The sequence below is a fragment of the Pararge aegeria genome, chromosome 13 (genome assembly GCF_905163445.1).
Source record: "Pararge aegeria chromosome 13, ilParAegt1.1, whole genome shotgun sequence".
Lineage (NCBI taxonomy): Eukaryota > Metazoa > Arthropoda > Insecta > Lepidoptera > Nymphalidae > Pararge > Pararge aegeria.
In genome coordinates this window covers 15907962-15923745 of record NC_053192.1, presented here as the reverse complement: position 1 = coordinate 15923745, position 15784 = coordinate 15907962, and the positions used below count along the sequence as shown (strand labels likewise).

The 15784-nt window shown below is 35.8% G+C and overlaps 1 protein-coding gene across 5 annotated transcripts in view; it reads left to right on the top strand.

Annotated features, from left to right (window-relative positions):
- Positions 1-14742, top strand: part of LOC120628544 (RING finger protein nhl-1) — a 103238-nt gene extending 88496 nt beyond the window's left edge. For all 5 annotated transcript variants that reach the window (XM_039896947.1, XM_039896945.1, XM_039896948.1 and 2 more), the window contains 4 exons: positions 3134-3274; positions 3804-4021; positions 9022-9237; positions 12565-14742. In XM_039896947.1, the coding sequence (XP_039752881.1) occupies positions 3134-3274; positions 3804-4021; positions 9022-9235 (573 nt within the window). In that variant the 3' untranslated portion in view covers positions 9236-9237; positions 12565-14742. The remainder of the gene's footprint in view (positions 1-3133; positions 3275-3803; positions 4022-9021; positions 9238-12564) is intronic.
- Positions 14743-15784: the final 1042 nt, after the last annotated feature.

The window sequence follows — 15784 nt, the reverse complement described above, 5'->3', positions numbered from 1 at the left end:
CTTATTACTGTCAAAGTAAAATGGACCTAATGACACTCGTTTTGGGGACGCACGTTCTGTCCTTATGATGGAAATAATTTTCTGAATGCAAATAAGATAACGAGTCCTCAACTGTATTTAGGCTACTGATGTGGTAGGAGTGAAAGTCGATGCCAAGTTGCAGTGCTTGAAGTCACGTTGTCAACGCCTCGCGGGTGATGAGTTCTCCAATCGTTGACGGTGCATTGAAAATTGGATTGAGGCACTGCCTCTTTGGTGTAGTGGTTATAATATTCGGCTGTAGATGACGAGGTCTTTGGGATCGATCCCGGGTCGGGCCAATAGTCAGTATAAGGTTATTCTATCTAGAAATTCCTAGTACAAACTCAGAGTTTGCGGTGATTCGAATAGCACGTTAAGCTGTCGGTCTTGCTCCTGATCTCTTACCGGTCGTGCCGGTTTGCTGTCCCACCAGAGTATGAGAATGAGAGAATAGAGAGTGCATCTGTGTGCACCGAAATATTTCACGCGCAAGAGGAGTAAGAGTTTAATAGGCCTTGATACGGTATTGTTACCTGTTAGTACGGGGTTCAGTTTATACCTGAGCAAAGACCTTTATCCCCTTTAACCTGTCAACCACAAGTATTATGCAATAGTGTCACGTAGAAAACTTCGTTAGCGCGACTCAGGTTAATTAGTCGACTTGTAAACAAGATCAATTGGGAATGTCAATTCATTTCTATTAGCCAAACGAATACGAATGAAGTAGGGAAGAAATAGACTAAGTTTATATGCTTGATAGTATACCCGGCTGAGTTTGTTGCGGACTATTCTTGGGAGTATTTGGAACTCTCATAGCTTTAGTTTTTACACTTCATTTAAACGGTGAAGGAAAACATCGTGAGGAAACCTGAATGCCTGAGAGTTCTCCATATGGTTCTCAAAGGCGTGTGAAGTCATCCAATCCGCACCTGGTCAGCGTGGTGGACTACGGCCGTAACCCTTTCTCAGAATGGGAGGAGACCCGTGACCTGTTATGGTTTGATATGATGATGTAAGTGACTTGAAAAATGCTTTTTTTTAAAAACTTCGTGGATACAAATATTTAAAAAAACCAGAAGTACATTTAAATTATATGCCACACGTCTCTATTAACTGTTTCTATGGAAAACAAAAACAAACGCAGGCAAAACCGCGGACAGCAGCTAGTAGGATATATGTTTGTACCAGGAATGTATGGAAGAACCTCGTGATTTGTAATCGAACATGGTAACCACTAGATCAACGACGCTGTCAAAGCTATCAATGGGGAATGTTAATTAATTTCAATTAGCGAATCGAATACAAAGTGCCGTGGGGGATAAAACCGTAACGCGATAACTCTAGTTACTCTATTGGGAGTTCGGAAATAATTGGCGTCGCGTGTGTTGAAAATATGCATAGATTTTTAGGATGTCAGAAAAAAAATTAGACTATAAAAATTAAAAAAGCCCCCTGACAGCAAAAATAACCTCTAAAAATTAACAAATACCATATACATTCAATATCATAAATAAAAATAAATATACTGCGACACATATTGCCATCTAGCTCCTAAAGTAAGCGTAGCTTGTGTTATGGATATTATTTTTATGGATATAATTTTGCTATGATTAGCCTTGTGTTATAGTACTGAGATAACTGATGAATATCCGATAGTTCAATCCGATTTTGTAGGCTGTTTAAATATTGGAAATTAATAAAAGAAACGATAACCGACAAATGGCTTTAAATATTTTGGCTTTTGAACAGCCTTATTCGTCCACTGCTGGACATATATCTTTAGTAGGGAGTTCCATAATCCACGGTCCTGAGCCTCACGCCTCCAGCGGCTCCCTGCGACTCGCCTGATGTCATCTGTCATCTGCCATATTCTTAGATTTTATCTTATATCTTTAAATGAGCAATTCTTTTATATATATAATTGGAATCTCAGATTCGGCTCCAACGATTTTTATGAAATTTAGTATACAGGGGGTTTCGGGGGCGATAAATCGATCTCGCTAGGATTCATTTTTAGAAAATGTCATTTTATTTGTGTTTTCCGGTAATAACCGATTTGGTGCAACGAAGTTGCACGGGTCAGCTAGTAATAATCAATCGTCAGGTTTTTATAACAAATTGGCTTTATAAGTATTGTTTAATCTGTTTGGAGGGTTCCGTAAACAAGGGTGTCACGCAATTTTTTATTTAGCGAGTACATTTGTAGGTCCGTTGGTCGATAGGGAAATAATCACCAATAATTTTTGGGAATGTAATGTAAATGTAATTTATCTACTTTGGGTTTAATTATTGCAATTTTCTTTAGGATCTCCAATTTTATTTCAAAAAAAATTACAACCTATATATTACGTTGTGATAGTTTAGCTTTATTTTTGACCAGTACTTTCGAAGCCTATTGGATACAAACAAACGAACTTCCTCCAAATCTTTCCTCTTTATAATATTAGTATAGATATTAATGTGCTATCTCATCTATGCTCAACAGTAAGAGTGTTTATGAGCTTAAGATAATGATATTTTTTACAAATATATATGTTTTTAGATACTTTATTGCACACGACACTAAATTAAAAGTACCCTTAGAGCGTAATTAGTATGCTAGCAATCGTAGCTTTGTTAACGAATATCGAACCACTGTAAAGTTGAAACAAAACTCCCCCTAATGTCACTCGTTTTAGCGTCGCCAATTCTGTAATGTGCTGTTTCCATTTTACCAAGAACGTTCACTTTATAAGTTTGACGAGAGCTTGAGCGATGAGCTTTAAAACGAGTCGAATAAACTCCATTTTACTCTGACGTTTATAGAGTTTCGCTAGTAAAACCGAGGTTCGATTAAGAGAATAAAAATCTCATAATTAAAGTACGTAACAAACTTCCAGACTTATGTTGATCTAGGAACGACAAAGCCAAATGCATTGCTAAATAATAATAATAATAATAATAAAATTAGTTTGATTCAGGTAAAACCCTACTCAAAATACACGATATTGAGAAGGGTTTTACCTGAATAAAAAGAAGAAATTTTTATAAAAAAGTAGTAAAGTATTTTAAAATATATAAAGAACGCTCTCTGCATTATAAAGTACCTTTTTACAATTTTATTTTTTTACAGGTGTTTGACCCCGCCGGTCGGTTCCTTAGGGCGTTCGGCAGTCAAGGCACAGGTGATGGCAAATTCAACTACCCTTGGGGCATAACCACAGACGCCCTCGGATTCATATACGTGTGTGACAAGGAAAACCATAGAGTTCAGGTTTGTATTTTTCATGCAGCCAGCATTTTCATCTTTTTAATTTTAATGCCATTACAATTTTAATACTTTTTACCCACTATTACCTTTTTTAATTTCACTATAAATTTTAAATTAAAGTTATAAATAAATAAATAAATATATTACGAAAATACACACATCGCCATGAAGCCGCAAAGTAAGCGTAGCTTGTGTTATGGGTACTAAGATGACTGATGAATATTTTAATGAATAATATACATAAATACTTATAATATACATATAAACACCCATTAATATTCATCACACAACTATTTTCCATTTGTGGTATTCATATTATTTATTTCCTATTTTCTATATTCCAACAAACTTTATACCAAAAAGTGTCTGATTATTATAAGTATTTATGTATAGTATTCATAAAAATATTCCGCAGTCATCTTAGTAACCGTAACACAAGCTACGCTTATTTTGGGGCTAGATGGCGATGTGTGTATTTTCGTAGTATATTTATTTATTTAATACTATCCCAAGGTAATGTTTTTTTTTTTAGGTATTCCAATCTGATGGTACGTTTGTGGGTAAATTTGGCAGCTTTGGCTCCAAACTGGGCCAGTTGGAGCATCCTCACTACATAGCCGTGTCTAGTACCAACCGTGTATTGGTTTCCGACTCCAACAACCACAGGATTCAGGTCTTTGACGTGAATGGAAGGGTGCTGTCCTCGTTTGGAGAGGAAGGGTCTGAAGATGGACAGTTCAAGTTCCCAAGGTTAGTCGAACAAGTAATTTTTGAGAACATTCCAGGTCGTACCCATTTTAATCCCCGTTGCTTGCCGTACGCTAGTAAACAATAAAACAATTCTGCCATAGACTTATTGTATTACATTTTGCGGTTTAAAATTCGACTTCAAATATTTCAATTGTGAAACTCATGACAAAAGTTCGAGAAACACATAAAAGTTATCAACAAAACTTGTTATATCTCGTTTTGTTTTCTGAAGTACCAACCCATTGTTTATTGCTTGAAGTTTTTTGTATAGGGACTTTACCTTTTGTTTATTATTTACGAGTCGAAGTCGTGCCCTTGAACGATGGTACGCTTTTGTGAAACTTTCTCTAAGAAGACAGTATGACTATGAAGGGTTAACAAGGAGAGAACTGGAGTGAAACGGTTAAAGTTGTTGTTGAGTTAGCTAAGAAAAACAAAAAGAAAGGTTCACCGCCCCATTTCATTCGAAATATCATTCCGAACTGCTGAAATGAAAGAAATTTATCTTAAAGTAACATCTGTAGAGAACATTCTCTCACTAAATTTAAAATTTCACGCTTCAGTAAAATAAAGTGAAAAATGCTACTCTAATTGTTATAACAGTAGACTATTCCATTATATGCAACTCAGCTACGCTCCGCCTACTTAACTCTGTTCCATTCCGCTCTACTTTTACCCTCTCCACTTCACTCCACCCTAGAATGGAGTGGAGAGGTACTGATATACAAAATGGGTTCACATTTATGCAGCGTTTAAAAAGTAAACTAAACAGCGTATAGCGCCCTTTTTTCAAATCAACAATATTTATTATATTCAGAGCATCTTACATAGTTTCATACATAGTAGGATAGTAACATGTTAAATCAATGGTTCGACAGATCTGTCGAAGGTTTTTAGCTAATGGCGAGCACAAGTTTTACGCCATACAGATTTTCCTGCTTTTCGCAGAGTATAGCAAATTGAGCTTTATTTTCATAATATATCATGGATTGCTTCAATCCAATATTTAAAAAAAATATTCTTTTAAATAACGTTGTTATTTAAAATTTATATATTATGTAAATTATAAAAATTATAGTAGGTATTACTTTCAGTTTTTATATATTCTGAACCGGAATAAAAAATGGCAACCCTAAGAATTTATAATGTTAATATTCCAGGATGCAAGATATCTATGGGAATCCAGTACTGTTCAGTTATGGTTTTATTAAATATACATAGATAGATACTCGTATAATTCATCGGTTCTTAACCCCATTACAAACTAGCCGTGTTTAATCCGCCTGCTAAATGTCTACCCCTCGTGCATTCCACTGGTCTCTATTATGTAATGCACTAAGATCTAACCAGATTAGTGTCCAGAGATGTGGGTGTGCTCGGAACAATATACGACAAGCAACATGACTCCATCACAAACGCAAATTAGTCAAGCCTGTATGCAGTATAACGTGGGGCTTTGCGTTCAACGTCATGACAAATAGCATAGCTATTACTGATGCATTACAAGCTAAGCTCGTCATTAGACGTCACACAAGCTAAGGAGACAGTGTCATTAAAGTTGGAAATCTAGTTGTAGTCTACTGTTACGAGAGTTCATTGATTTGGAATTAGAACTACTGATGTCTCTTGTTTGACTTTAACACGATAAGTACCAAGTACAAGTTACGTTCACGCGTGATTATGAACTTGACGTAATATTAATAACGTTAGTATAAGTTCTTTGTAACACTGTACTACAGATCGTCTGTAGGATAACCATAATAACCTCCGAATCTATAATATTACTTTGGAAATTATGGATTAATGAGGGTAGACTAAAAACTAGGTTACACGGGCAAGAGTGTTGAATGGAGTCCTAATTTGAAGTAAACTTGCCTGTCATATTAATTAAGGCGTCAAGGGACAATATCGATTTCTCGTTAGAAAAGCCGTAATTATGGGACTAGTTCAGAATAAATTGTAGACCTTGCTAATTGGCCGCTTCCATTGGATCCTTGCAACGTTTAGTACATTTCGTTTTTATAATCGTCAATAACGCCACACACCAAACACCGACGCAATAACTACAGGGTGTGTGTATGTGTGTGTGCGTGTGTGTCTGTGCGTGTGTGTATGTGTATGTGCGTCTGTCTTTAGGAACGTAGCGGATGAACGTTTGAAACGATTTAGTTGTTGTTATTTCTGTCTGAAAAGTGAATAAGATTGTTTGATGAAAATCGGTTCAAGATGACTACCGCCCCAAAAATTACAAATTTACAGATTATTCTACAACTCTGATATGGGTATCAACTAGGGGAGGCCTAGTGAAATAATGTACACTATATTAGAAGTCGGGGTTGTTATTTGTTACATTTTTATGTAGAGATTATGATATCACAAAAATCACCATTCTTTCTATTTTTAAACATACTCTACAGGTTACAAAAAATTAACTATACGCTTGGCGGAGATGCGAAGTCAAGTGGATAGCTATTTGGTAGATATATCGCGATCCTAAAGGCACTCCGAGAGCAGAACTCAATCTGAATATATCTTAAATAATTTACTCTTTTTAATTCGCATTTCAATGGGTGGTTTGAGAACAGTTTAACAGTGAAGGTGGCTTTGCTTTTCCTGGCTGGGCGTAGTCTGGCTGGCACGCTAGTATCCTACAGATTGCTACATCCAATCTACACTAATGGACTAGCAAACCAACGTCTCCAGCTTTACTAAATTCACACTTTGTTCCTCTGTCTGTCCGTCTGACAGATCCTATTACTTCCAAAACGAGGAACACAATTGACCGAGCAAAGCGTCCCCGAGTTTACCAGAATGAATTTAAGCTTGGTGCCCATCAGCCCATCTAAACTCTATTCCTTCTGGAATAAGGAACATAATTAATCCAGCAAAGCGGCGCACCCGAGTTTACTTGAGTGAATTCGAAAATTATAGGACTTTGACCGAATAAAAAATAATTTCCAAATTAAGGATAATATTATTGACAGAGCAAAGCGTCTTCGCCGATTTTACTTAGGTGTTTTTTTTTTCTATTTATTGCACCACAACTTAGACCTTCACTGCAATCTTACCTAGTGAGTGATGATGCCAGTTTAAAATGGTAGCGGGCTAACCTGACATGGGTACCTCAGATAGATTAATTATTAAGAAAGATGCGGTGATACCTAAAATTCGGTAACAACTCCGTGGTTAGGACTTCGGGCTTCACTTTCGGGGGTTCGATATGCAGCACGCACATCCTACTTTTCAAATTTAAGTGCGTTTTAAGCAATAAAAGGATCACTTGCTTCGACGGTGAAGGAAAACATCCCGAAGAAACCTGCTTGCCTGCGAGTTCTCCATAATGTTCTCAAAGGCCTGTGGAGTCCACTAATCTGCACTGGGCCAGCGTGGTGGAATATGGCCTTAACCTTTTTATTTAAGGGATGAGACCCTGGCCCTGTAGTGGGCCGGGGTTGATATGATGATGATGATGAATCATTAAGACGGAATCATGAAGTCAGTTACCTTTTCCTTTCCAATTTTTTCTAAGGCTAATTCTAAACAAAGCATAAATATTTTAACATTTTAGCACTGATACTAAAAAAACGTGTTTAGTAATTTTGCCAACGACCCTATATTAGGGTCCACGTTATTTAGATTTGTTGAACTTAATGTAAGCGAGCATAAGCTAGTCTAGGTGAAGAAGGCGTATCAACAAATTCGAATTTTTCATTAACGTTTTTAATCTGTAACTGAACACTAAAACTAAAATGTTTGGAACCTTTTAGTTTTAGTGTTCAGACGCACCCTGGTCCTTTCTATTGATCCAATAGAATCTCATAGTGCAATATCTCACATCAAGTGATATCGCAGTGTTGCGATAATTTGTCATCGAGTAAAAAGAAACGTTAAGAGGCCATATAGGCTATTAATAGTAGGCTCGTCAAAGGTTCGAGGTGAGTTGACAATAGATTCAAGTCCTTGGCAAGTGTAAAGCTATTAACGTCCCTTGTGATCGGAGTGAAAGCCTATTGTACGAAACGACCCAGTTTAAGTTTAAGCAAATACTTAAAGGATACTTACTCGGTGCTATTGATTTTAAATTAATAGATATTTGGGATTAAAAGATAATAGTATTGTAGTATAAGGTAATAACATAGGAACCCCAAAATAAATAATATTACGGCACATCGCAATCTAGCCCCAAAGTAAACGTAGCTTGTGTTATGGGAACTAAGATGACTGATGAATATTTTTCATTGATTCATTCATTCTCATCACACAAACATTTTCCAGTAGTTGGAATCGAACCCACGGCCTTGGACTCAGAAAGCAGGGTCGCTGCTAACTGAGCCAATCGGCCGTCAATTAATTCTTGCCATAGCGATATCTTTAATATTTCCGTTTTAGGAAATACAAGAACTAAAGAACTGCATGTACTTCCGCCAGGTGAAGTCACAACTACGTCATTATCAACCAATTACCATTCCACTACAGGGGATGGCCGTAGTCACAGAATTAAGAACCTACAGAATCCGTTTACACGGCATATATGGAAGCATCGAAAACCACTCCACTTTAGTAGTGTTCTTCGAATAGCCGATTAGTCACTTAATTCATTTAGCAGTTGACAGTAATTATTTTACCTCTAATCTTCTAAACGTTAACCATAAAATGAGCGAAATGGGAAAAGTTTGTGAGCTCGCAACATTACGCGGGTGTGAAGTTTAACGTGCTCGCGACCTCTTCTCTGTTTGGCTGAATGAGGATTCCGTATGTTCTTCATTCTGTGGCCGTAGTCCACCGCGCTAGCCAATTGCAGATTGGTAGACTACACACGCCTTTGAGAACGTTATGGAGAACTCTCTCGCATACAGGTTTCTTAACGAGGTTTTCCTTCACTATTAAAGCAAGCACATTAAGGTCCTGTTTGGGTCCTGGTGCGTGCCTGAAATGAACTTGTTTCCTTATTACAACTTTTGTTATTATTTTTTTACTGACAAAGATGTTTTTTTCACCAGGGGTGTAGCAGTAGATGACCAAGGCTACATCGTGGTAGCAGATTCCGGAAACAACAGGATCCAGATCTTCCATCCTGATGGGACCTTCCTAAGAGCCTTCGGTTCTTGGGGCTCCGGGGATGGAGAATTTAAGGGTCTGGAAGGCATCGCTGTTATGTCTGGTGGTAACATCATCGTATGCGATCGAGAGAACCACAGAGTGCAAGTGTTTTAAAGGTACCTACTCATATATTAATTTATTTCTTTGAATTCACGTTTCTTACCGACACTTTACCTCTGTAAGATGTATTAGAGCAAGGTGTCAAAATCTATGCTAATACCTTTCTCCTATGAGAGAGTTCTCAAAATAAATAAATTCAAAATTCATTTATTTAAAATAGGCCCCGTTTAAAAGCACTATTGAAACGTCAAGACAGTCGGTTGGTAGTGGCTCTACTACAAGTTTTGTTTACCCCCTAATGTTAATATTGTTATAAATAAATAAATAAATATACTTCGACAATACACACATCGCCACCTATCCCCGAAGTAAGCGTATCTTGTGTTATGGGGGCTAAGATGATTGATGAATATTATACATAAATACTTATAGAATACATAAAAACACCCAAACACTGGAAAATTTTCAGTTTGATCACACCAACATTTTCCAGTTGTGGGAATCGAACCCACGGCCTTGGACTCAGAAAGCAGGGTCGTTGCCCACTGCGTCGTCAATTTACGTACATAAATTAAATTTCCAAATATACGTACAATTATGCACCGTTATAATTTTAGCTTCTTTAAATTTATCTCTTAAAGACATAATGCTGTGAGAGTAACTAAAATACACAAGCCTGGCCAAGTTTCTATATCAGTCATACGACGTGTCTTTTTGACCGCGCATGGTGCAGAGCTCTGAGTCTTTGAAAAAGTCTTATAAAAAATAGGCCATTGTTATTACTTTGATGTGATAATAATCGTTAAATCCTCTTTTCTGTACCTAAGAGAAGAAACCAGTGTACTACTTATTACAGTAGCGTGCATTGGGTTTCTTACCAGGGTATGCAGACTGCAGGAAAATTTAATATAACGGCTAAAATTCTCCTCCTTTACGGGTTATATATTAATTTTAGGGTATGCAGTGCTTTTCTGCATGTATGAAGTGCACGCCACTGACTTATTATCACGAAATATGTTTTAAAGGTTGAGATTTCCCCATGGTTAGAAGGATTCTAATTCTTTATAAGTTCCTTATAAAAATCCATTATTTTCCCTCGATCAGAAGAATCCTATGCTTTTCCAAGAAGACAAGCTATCCCAATATTAATTTAGGGTGCTCAGTAGGACCCGCAAATAGGGAAAGAGTATCTAATAGTATGCAGTGGCGTGCATAGAGGGTATGCAGAGGGTATGCAGAGGGTATGCAGATGATATAAAATGAAGAAAATCTCCAGTTAGAGTTATAAAAAACTTAAGGATAGGAGTAAGAGTTATAAACAGCCTACCCTCAAGTATTTATAACTCATACTCGTGATTTTCTTAGTTTTTTATCATCTGCATACCCTGTGCATACCCTCTATGCACGCCACTGATAGTATGTATGAAAAATATAAAAAAACGACTTTAACACATCATTGAATGACTATCACTCGATGTGGAGTTATACTCGGAGCTACACGATCAAATCAGTAACAATAAGCTTTAAATGGTATTCTGTTTCATCTTGGAAGATATTGTTTATGATATTAGGGTTACAATAATATAAAAATAACTTTACTTTAAATAATCAAATCATTTGATTAGCAAGTTTTTAGCGTAAGCCTATTTATTACGTTAGTCCAGTATAAAGTTTGTTTTAAACAATCTGGTTTAGAGGCTTCATTTAAAATGCTTTACATTTTAAATGAAGCCGGAACCTAAGGCATCCTCTTTTAAAAGTTTGAATACTTACCTAATGAAATTTTTAATTTAAATAAGGTTTGACAAGAAGGTATATTATGTTTCTCTTTATAAGTTTTTATATGATAGTTATATTTATCTTAATTCTCTCATATAAACAGACAAAATGTTTCTGTTCTTTTGTTAACAGTACCAAATTAAGTTACCTTTACTTGGCTCAATCATGGCACTTTTTGACTTTGTTACTTTTGTTTCCAAAGAGTATCAGTGAATCGTACCCAAAGGATTAACAAACTCGGTTCCTTTAAAATCCTATCTAGGCTTTAGACACTTTCACAATCATTGCTACGATAATAATATAACCCAGTGGTTAAACTTCTTGATTATGCTGGGAGAAGTCCACTGGTAGTGTTATACATGCGCAAGATTACGTCAAAATCGGTTCAGTGGTTCAAAGCTTGCATTAGTAATAAGCAAACCGACTTTCGCATTTATTAATAAGATAATTTAAGAACAGGAATATTCATAAAAAAAAATATTCATTAGCTATCTTAGTACCCATAACATAAGCTACGCTTACTTTGGGGCTATATAGCGATGTGTGTATTGTCGTAGTATATTTATTTATTTATTTATTGACTCTTATTATATGGATTTAGAAAACCCCACTTCAGCTATAACTATTTTTTGTACAGGTATTATTATTTTGAATCTCGGCAATCAGTTAAATAATTTCTTACTCCAGCGAATCGAAATCTGTACTTATTATGGTTATATCGCTTAGTTGCAAAAGCTATAAGCGTGTTGGAAACTAAAAGTTATGATTGGTATCTTACCTTTGCTACATAATAAGCGAGGCTTCAACGGTAAATTGATCTAAGTAGTTGAGCCTAGATATAGTTTGCATTTCTAACACGGATATTGGATATTTTTGCAAACAAACGGTTTAGGCGGGGTTTTTGCAAAACCAAAAAAAAAAACTTGGACAGAGAACAGCGTACTAAAATAAAGTATTTATGCACCAAATCCACAAAGGGCTACGAAAATGTCGGTTACATAACTTCCAAATCGCACTGTACTAGTTTCACGAAAAATGAACCCAGCTTTCAAGCTGAAAAAAAGGTCTTTTGGGCTTAGGCATTTATTAGTTTTTTCTTTACTTAGTCCACCAATCCGCACTGGGCCAGCGTGGTGGACTACGGCCTTAATCCCTTCTCATTGTGAGTGAGACCCGTGTCCTGTAGTGGGAAATGAGGATAGGAAGATTTATTAGTATTTATTTTTACTACTGTTGCCTTCTTCTGTTATCACTTTTTTCAACGGTGAATGAAAACATCGTGAGGAAACCTGTATGCCTGAGAGTTCTCATGCTCTTAAAGATGTGGAGTCCACTAATTCGCACTGGGCCAGTGTGGTGGACTACGGTTTTAACCCCTTTTAATTGTGGGAGGAGACCCGTGCCCTGTACCCCGTACCCCGTGTAGTGGGCCGGTGATGGATGAACATGAGGATGATGACGACTGTGTTTTTTATCCAAAAAATAAGATAATTCGTTTTTGAGTGGTTGCGCCTTTGAGGTCATACTATAATGAAGTCTACTTCATTAATAGATCCACTTCACATTACATTTCAGATGTGTTAAAAAGATTGTTTTTTTTTCAGATTTCCTGTATTCAACGAACGTGAGCCATAATAATTATAAATTAATACAATAATATTTTATACGATAATGAGTTTGTAAATAATTGATTATCATTTAATTTCAAAGGATCAGGGCTGGTTTATTTTATCATGTCAAGAAAGATAAATCTTTTTTCATATTTATAGCTGAAAGTTTGGACACGTTTATTTACAAACCACCCTAGTACCTACATGAATCAATAAACACTCTTTTGTTGAACAAAACACAGAAAGCAAAAATAAAATAAACTAATTTTGCAAATACATAAGAAAGATAAGAATGGAGGTACAATTTGGCGGCCTTATAGCGATCTCTCCCAGGCAACAGGTACCATATATAGATACACTAAAACATATAAATACAATACTAAAAATACATATATAAATCCATACATAATATCCTCAAAACATAACAGGATAAACATCAGAAAACGAACAATACTGGTACCCTAACGATGCTTGACAAAAGGAGACACCATGTTGAGCCATCGTGACCAACTTGTCCAAGACTGCTAGATTCTCGTCTCAAGTCTTCCTACGCCAAAAGGCCTTGGCCCAAACCTATGCTAAACTTGCGGAGACCGAATTATAAATAAGAATGCAGAAATTTAAATAAGCTGTTCGCTCTCAAATCTTAACGTGTTTATCTTTAGTTATTTTGTTCGCATTCATTTCCTATCACACAACTCCATAGCTTATTCCATTATTGTTGAAATCAACACGATGAAAAAGTTTCAAATGCCGTTTTAAATTCAAAATAAAAGTTGAAACGCACGAAAATTCGCTTAATACAAATTTTCATGCATTGTAAACTTTTAAGCTGAAAATAAATTTGAATTTATTCGTCGAATCGAGTTACTGATAGTATTTTATTTGAGCTCTATGTGTACCATTTAAACTATTCAATTTTTAAATTAACATACATTCTGCGATATTTTTAAATCACGTACAAGCGTATCGTTTTTATCGAGTTATATTATTACCTACTATCAATGCAACACTTTACTAAAAAATACCGTTTCTTTGTTTGAACCTAATGCCACAGAAATACCTACTGTAAGCTTATAGTTTATCAGAGCCAGGTTAACAGGCAAAGTGTTTTTTTCGCACCGTGTATTAAGTTTTAGGGAAAACGATCTGCGCCCGTAAGTCTGCTATAACAATTATTGTTTCTTAATAGTCGATCAATAACATCGTAGTACTGCATATAAAAATGGCAAAAGAGGTTTGTTTGCAACAAGGTTCTACATTCTTTGAAAGGCACTAACGATACAGGCTTTCCTCGTGTACCAACTAAAAAATTGCTTAGTGTAAAGTAATGTCTCTTATTTTTTTTATTAGTATTTTATTGCAATTGTGTCTAATAGACTCCGCTATTACAATATTTTTAACGACAGTACAAACGCTACCATCTGGTCCCAAAGTAAGCGTAGCTTGAGTCCGCTATCTGCGCCAATCATCCGTCAAAATAATTAATTATAATAGCAGGCTTATGCCCCAGATCGTTTTTTATATGCGATTTACAATCATTATTATTTATAAAGAAGTATCTTGAAACAAATGAAGCAATATATCACATATATGACATAAAATTTCCGAAGCTCTGTCTGTCCCTAGAAATAAATAATATAATTCTCACCATTACTTACTACTAGTATAATTATATCGTTCTAGTCAGATAAAATCAAATAGTAGATAATAAAAATAATGTAACCAAAAAGTTTTGCCAAAAATCTGTATTTATATCGCAAAAATTACACCAAAAATGTAAAAAAAAAATAAGCCACGTATTCATCAGCATACATTTTGTTTCTGAAACATTCACAGATGTGTTCTCTACAATTTAATTACTTGTTTTTAAATTTTTATTTCAATGTTCTTGCCACTTTTGAACAATCCACTTGATGTATTTCTAATAAGTTTTTTAAACTCGCTTCTCAAACATATTTTATTTTAAATACTAGAAATATAAATTTATCTCAAATTGCGAGCAAACTAGGCTCAAACCTTGCATTTCTATAGGTAGAGTCAAAGCCGGAATAAATCATTATAGAATAATTCGTCTGAGGCATTTCGACTGCGACATCTATGGATGAGATCGATCCGAGAGAGAGGAGTCCCGTCCGTTATGGCAAAACATTTCTATAATGTATCTACGTTTAAAAAATAAAACACAATAGTTTAGTAGTAAATACGTGGCTTCATAATATACTCATGTACACCTAAAATAAATTACCTTTTATATTTAAGCTGAATAACCGTTAATGTCAAGCTTTTTAAACGAATTTTATATATTTAATGTTATCGAAGGTATGAAATTTTAATAGAGTTTAAGGTTATTGACGATTATTGAGTACATAAACTGTATGCTTTTCAAGTTCAATATTAAAATTTGTTAATAAATTACATTGTTTTATTTTTTTACTCCAATGCAGGTTGGTGGGTTTACTACTATTGTCACAATAGTGAGACTATTATCACAAGTGATATTAACCGGGAACAAAGCCTTAACGTGCTTTTTTTTAGCACAGGTGTTGACGCCAATTTGTTAACTCCGTGCTGGTACTGAGAGTTCTTAACAGAAAATCCAATACGTAGACAGGTTTTGGACGGACCTGGGGTCAACCCAACACTCCGTGATCCTGACCACTATACCATATGCAGTCTATATGTTACTGCATTTCATATTTAAGATTTCTGATTTATTTTGTATTTTTTTTACGATTCGAACCAAAGAAAAATATATTTTTCTAGGGAAATAATAATAAGCTGTCTAAAATTAATATTTACAATAAATATAAAGCCGTCTAACTGTTCACTTATGGGTATGGTACCCAAAATGCTGGCGCTATTGCCCCTTTGAAATGCTAGACTTATCCGTTGGGGTAAATAAGCGCCAGCTCTTGGGTCACCAGACGTAAGGACCAATTTTTGGGTTTGACCAAGTTTTGACACGATGTTAGTAAAATTTTTCGTGTCCGAAGACCATGGGCCCAGAGTCTCAAACGCAAACGCCGCAACAACGTAGTCATTACAAATAACGGAGTATTTACGGCCCTTAAGCATTTAAAGTTTTAAACAGATTCGGCAGTTGCTACCGCTTTATGGGACGTACTCGGCAAGTGAGAAGCTGCCAACGTATCAACGCAGGTCGCATCCCGCACCAGTGCACGGCCCATCGACCACGGTACTATAGACATAC